The 4,879-nt window shown below is 53.3% G+C and overlaps 3 protein-coding genes across 3 annotated transcripts; 2 read left to right on the forward strand and 1 right to left on the reverse strand.

The window, feature by feature from the left end:
* Positions 1 to 21: 21 nt before the first annotated feature.
* On the forward strand, positions 22 to 1,052 carry LOC9652896 (endoribonuclease Dicer homolog 1; the record flags this gene model as incomplete). The annotated part of the gene is made up of 4 exons (XM_002994643.2): positions 22 to 57; positions 118 to 282; positions 338 to 705; positions 811 to 1,052. Coding segments are annotated over 4 exons (768 nt in total), but the record flags the coding sequence as incomplete, so codon positions are not given.
* Positions 1,053 to 1,088: 36 nt separating this feature from the next.
* LOC9652895 (pentatricopeptide repeat-containing protein At1g11290, chloroplastic) lies at positions 1,089 to 2,672 on the forward strand. Its single transcript, XM_002994644.2, has one exon. It carries the CDS (start codon positions 1,089 to 1,091, stop codon positions 2,670 to 2,672), a length of 1,584 nt encoding a protein of 527 aa, XP_002994690.2.
* A 59-nt stretch (positions 2,673 to 2,731) lies between these two features.
* LOC9652894 (U11/U12 small nuclear ribonucleoprotein 35 kDa protein) lies at positions 2,732 to 4,258 on the reverse strand. Its single transcript, XM_024668174.1, has 8 exons — positions 3,972 to 4,258; positions 3,813 to 3,910; positions 3,700 to 3,751; positions 3,582 to 3,652; positions 3,414 to 3,504; positions 3,273 to 3,348; positions 3,140 to 3,215; positions 2,732 to 3,088 (listed from the first exon to the last, which is right to left on the reverse strand). The coding sequence occupies exons 1-8, from the start codon at positions 4,198 to 4,200 to the stop codon at positions 2,882 to 2,884; spliced, it is 900 nt and encodes a 299-aa protein (XP_024523942.1). The 5' UTR covers positions 4,201 to 4,258; the 3' UTR covers positions 2,732 to 2,881.
* Positions 4,259 to 4,879: the final 621 nt, after the last annotated feature.

A 4,879-nucleotide genomic window follows, 5' to 3' on the forward strand; every position in this document is an offset into this window, starting at 1 on the left:
CGTGAAGCACTCTTTCACCTCCACTTGCGCCATGGATCGTCAGCGTTAGAGGCACAGGTGAGCTGACAAAAGCTTGGAAACTAAGTGTTGACGATGTGCTCTTTGTTGTTTTGGCAGATCAAAGATTTTGTGAAAGACATACAGTCCGAGCTCGACAAGCCTGGCATCAACTCTTTCGGGATTGGTGATTTCAAAGCTCCGAAAGTCCTAGGGGACATTCTAGAATCTATAGCCGGTGCAATATTTCTCGACACTGGTCTGGCCGCTGATGAAGTCTGGAAGGTAAGCTCGTTTACAATTCTCTGGTGCTCGCTTGAAAACTAGCATTGTCTTCCAGGTCTTCGAGCGCTTGCTCGAGCCAATGGTAACTCCAGACACCTTGCCGGTTCATCCCGTGAGAGAACTCCAAGAGAGATGCCAGCAGCAAGCCGAGGGACTGGAATACCGGGCCTCGAGAGAAGGAAGCATTGCGACAGTGGAGGTGTTCGTGGATGGCGTCCAGATTGGCTGCGCACAGAACACACAGAAGAAGATGGCGCAAAAGCTGGCTGCAAGGAACGCGTTGGCGGCGCTCAAGGAGAGGGACTCGCTTGAGGAAGAGAGCAACAAGGTGACCAAGATGGAGAACGACAAGGCCAACGCTTTCACAAGGCAGACGCTCAACGACATTTGCTTACAGCGGCAGTGGCCAATGCCGCAGTACAGGTACTGTGAAGCTCTTCACTCTTCCCTCCTTATCGATTTCCTTCCTCTTTGGATTAGATCGATTTCTCTGACGAGATTTTGGAACTTTGGTTCGTGCTTTGACAGGCTGCTGAGCGAGAGTGGACCGGCGCATGCCAAGAGATTTACTTACACAGTGCGTGTAAATACGAGGGAGCGCGGATGGACTGACGAATGCGAAGGCCAGGCGATGCCCAGCATGAAGAAAGCAAAGGACTCGGCGGCCTTGGTTTTGCTAGAGGTACTCAAACAGTGGGACGACATAAAGGCACCCCTCAAGCCCTAATTTTTAAAAATTTAAATTCAAATAAGAATATGCTCTCCTAAAACCCTAAGTTTTATTTCAAATAAGGATATGCTTGCTAATGTCGCGGAACTCCATCGTCTCGTCCCTGCGGCAATGCGGGGACGCGATCGCGGGCAGGGCGATCCACGCGCGGATCCTCGCCGGTGGCTTCATCGGCGACACCTTCCTGGCGAATCTCCTCATCCAGATGTACGCGCGCTGCGGCAGCGTCGGCGAGGCGCGCGCAGTCTTTGATCGCCTGGCGCGGAAGAATCTCTTCTCCTGGACGCTGATGATCGCGGCGTATCACGACTGTGGATCCAGCGGCGACGCGATCCTCCTCTTCCGGGCCATGGCGCTCGACGGCGGATCGCGCCCCGACGCCGTGCTGCTCGTCACCGTCCTGGGCGCCGTGGCGGCCGCGGGAACCCTAGCGCTGGGCGAGGCGATCCACGCGCAGATTGATGCCGCTGGTGGAGATCTCGACGTGTTCGTGGGATCGGCGCTGGTGAGCATGTATGGGAGGCGCGGCAGCGTCGATCACGCGGCCGCGGCGTTCGATCGCATCGAGGAGCGTAATATCGTTGCCTGGAACGCGATGCTCACGGTGTATGCCCAGGCCGGGGATCCAGCGCCAGTGCTCCAGCTCGCGGCGGCCATGGATCTCGAAGGGCTGGATTTCACGGACGTGAGCTACATTTGCATCCTCGAAGCCTGCGCGCTCCTCCGATCGCTCCCGCGAGCGCGATCGATCTTCCAGCGGGCGCTGGCGTCGGGTTTGATCGCGGTGTTTCCAGCGGTGGGGAATTCCGCTGTGGACGCGCTGGCGCGGTGTGGCGGCGTGGAGGACGCGCGGTCGGCCTTCGAATCCATCGACTCCAAGACGGTGGTGTCGTGGACGGCGATGGTGGCGGCTTACGTCCAGCACGGCCGTGGCGGCGACGCCATCGCGATCTTCCGGCGGATGGACTTGGAGGGATCCAAGCCCAACGAGGTGACGATGATCAACATCCTCGGCGCTTGCTCCGCCCCGGAGGATCTCGCGCGGGGGAGAGCTCTCAGCCGCCGTGTTCTTGTCAGCGGCCATGGCGGGGGAGTGATCGTGTCCAATTGCCTCATCGGCATGTATGGGCGATGCGGGAGCTCGGCCGAGGCGCTGGCGATCTTCGCCGCGATACGCGAGAGATCCACCGCGTCGTGGAACGCGGCCATAGCGGCAGTGGCGAGAGAGGGCGATTGGAGCAGGGTGTTTGAGCTCCATCGCGAGATGATAGGCGAGGGGGTGGCGCCGGACGGGATCACTTCCACGCTGGTGCTCTACGCTTGCAGCCACTCCGGATCGGTGGAGCAAGGCTGCTGCTACTTCACGCTGCTGGGACAGGACTTTGGGATCGATCGAGAGGAGGGGCACTACAGCTGCTTGATCGACATGCTTGGCCGGGCGGGGAGAGTGAGGGAGGCGGAGGAGGTGATCGAGGAGATGCCTTGCCCGGCGAGCTTTGTGGCGAGCAAGGCTTTGCTTGCGGCTTGCAGGACCCAGAGCAACGTGGAGGTGGCGAGGAACACCTTCCAGCTCCAGAGCGAGTCGGCGTCCTACGTGCTGCTCTCGGACTTATTCCGGCAGCTCCAGAGGAGAAGATCTCCTTGTAAGTTTTGCTCGTGATCAGTGGTTTTGGTTCACAGGAAAAATGTCTAAGATCAGTCATGGATCGAAGGTACGAATGCCGTGTAAAAATCTCTTTTTTACTCTGTTCATACAAAAGCATTTCCCATTCCAGACTAGCTACCCTGTGCTCGTAGGAACTTCCACAGAACGATCATCCCAAGCAGTGAATTCACATCATGGCAGCGCGAAAGGTCGTTCAACTAACGTCAGTGATGAGATCTCGAGCTTCTCTCGCGAGAATGCGAGCGTTCATCCCTGTGCCTTCGCTCGTGGTGTCTCCCGTGCCTCTTGTGTTCCTCTCTCCTCCTTTTATCGTCTTTTCTATGGCGGTCTTCTTCCGTTTGTTCTTCGTGACGCGGTCTCTTGTCGTGCCGGTCCCGGGCTTCTGATTTTCTACGTGGAAGAGGAGGCACCTGACAAAGAAACCATCACTCGCGCTTCGAGAATAGATGGCTCTAGCGTACCTGATACCGCGACATATAGTTCGATGGCTCTGGAATTCCCAGTTTCTTCAGCTCCTCGCGAGGGATATTTTCGCGTCTGCAAGATAGAAAAGGAAGTGGTTATTGACGCAAGAAGCAAATCCCGGTGACTTACAGCGGAGCACGAAATGGACGATCGCGACCGCCAAATCGTAGTTGCCCGGATTCCTTTTTGCCTCCTAAGCCTCCTCCTGCAAGGATGGACAATATCAGAACGAGAGAAAATGTAATTGTTGATATTTTTTCTCAAACTCACCAAGTCTGCGCGGTATCCATCCACGCATAAGCTGCTGCCGATTGTAGTCGACGATGATCTGGTTCCCATCAATGGTGATATTGTGGGCTGCCTGGAGAAAGGAGAAAAAGAAGCAAGATGGAATCAATCACTGAAACAAAAAAACCAAATAAAAACGAGAAGTTCCACCTCGTAGGCATGTAAGAAATCCTTTTCGTTCTCAAACTCTACAAAGGCATAGCCCCGAGAAGCTCCGGTAACTGCATTCTTGTAAAACACCTCGTCTCTTTCATGGGATCGAACTCACCAATATGGCGGACAAGTCTCATGCTTTTAACAGTCCCATATTTGCTCATCACCTGCAAAGGAAGATCAAATAACTCGTGAAGCACAAATGCTCAAGGTGTAGAAAAGACTCGCCTCTCGGAGAGTTTCTTCGGTGGTGTCACGAGACAATCGCCCAACAAACAGAGTACGATAGGGATCTCCCAGAGCTTTGGCGTCGCCAGTAGGATCATCTGCGTGAAAAACACTTCCGCATCAAGAGAGGCGGGAGAGAAAATAAGTTAAAGTACTCACAGAGGCCAGTGGTCCTGGCGATCATAGCCCGGTAGATGCCATTGTCGTGAGGGACAATGTCCGTGCCATCGATGCTGCCAGCCTGAATGGGATGATACACAGTCGCGTAGAACACCTCGCTCGTCCGTGGCGCCATTGCGCCCAGCCCTAAAATCCACTCTGGAATTTGTGGAAAACCCTCTTCAAGTGTACCATCGAGAAAGGCTCTGTGATGCAAAGAGCAAGCCATGCTAGCAAGCAAGAGACCATGGCGACAGATGTGGCTGTAATAGCCACATTGGATGAAATAGCACCTGATTAGTGATGTAAAATTTTATTTTTATTATAAATCACTTTTTTCTTACTTGATTTTCATTAGTACAACATGACAGAAAGATATTCTTATCTAAGACTAGAGAAATGCTAAGTTGGTTTTTACCAGTGCTGGGATTTTAAAGCACACAGCTTATCATGCAATTGAAACCGCATGTGTAGGTAATTACCCTGCATTACTATTGAAGCAAGGAGAAGATCTCTTCCACTCCAAGCAGGGCATAGAAGGGGATGGCACTCTGTGATGGCCTCTTTTCCTGCTATAACTATTTTGTTCTTGCGTTTCAGCTGAGAAAAAACAATTCGTGCTTCACTATCAAATCAAGAGGAGCTGCTGTTAGCGGTGATCGAAGCTGGTGTGGAGCTCCTCACCATCCTCGGAGCACCAAAAATCCCCAGTGCAATTTTGCGGTGACTGAGACGTCTTACTCTGTCAATGAAATTGGATGGGGCTATGTGATGGCCTGTTTTCATGCTTCACTATTTCAGTCTTGCGTCTTGTCCGTGCTTCGTTATTAAATCAAGAGGAGCTGGTGAGGTTGTCGAAGCTTGCTCTCCATCCTCGGAGCAAGGAATCACTAGTATTAGTATGTATG

The sequence above is a fragment of the Selaginella moellendorffii genome, unplaced genomic scaffold (genome assembly GCF_000143415.4).
Source record: "Selaginella moellendorffii unplaced genomic scaffold, v1.0 SELMOscaffold_510, whole genome shotgun sequence".
NCBI lineage: Eukaryota > Viridiplantae > Streptophyta > Lycopodiopsida > Selaginellales > Selaginellaceae > Selaginella > Selaginella moellendorffii.

Excerpts from the sequence above, each read along its gene's own strand:
- LOC9652894 (XM_024668174.1), bottom strand. The coding sequence starts at position 4,200 with ATGGCTTGCTCTTTGCATCACAGAGCCTTTCTCGATGGTACACTTGAA. Across the intron at positions 3,911-3,971 it reads CGCCAGGACCACTGGCCTCT|ATGATCCTACTGGCGACGCC; the intron begins GTGAGTACTTTA and ends TTTTTCACGCAG. Across the intron at positions 3,349-3,413 it reads ATGGATACCGCGCAGACTTG|GAGGAGGCTTAGGAGGCAAA; the intron begins GTGAGTTTGAGA and ends CCATCCTTGCAG.
- LOC9652895 (XM_002994644.2), top strand. The coding sequence starts at position 1,089 with ATGTCGCGGAACTCCATCGTCTCGTCCCTGCGGCAATGCGGGGACGCG.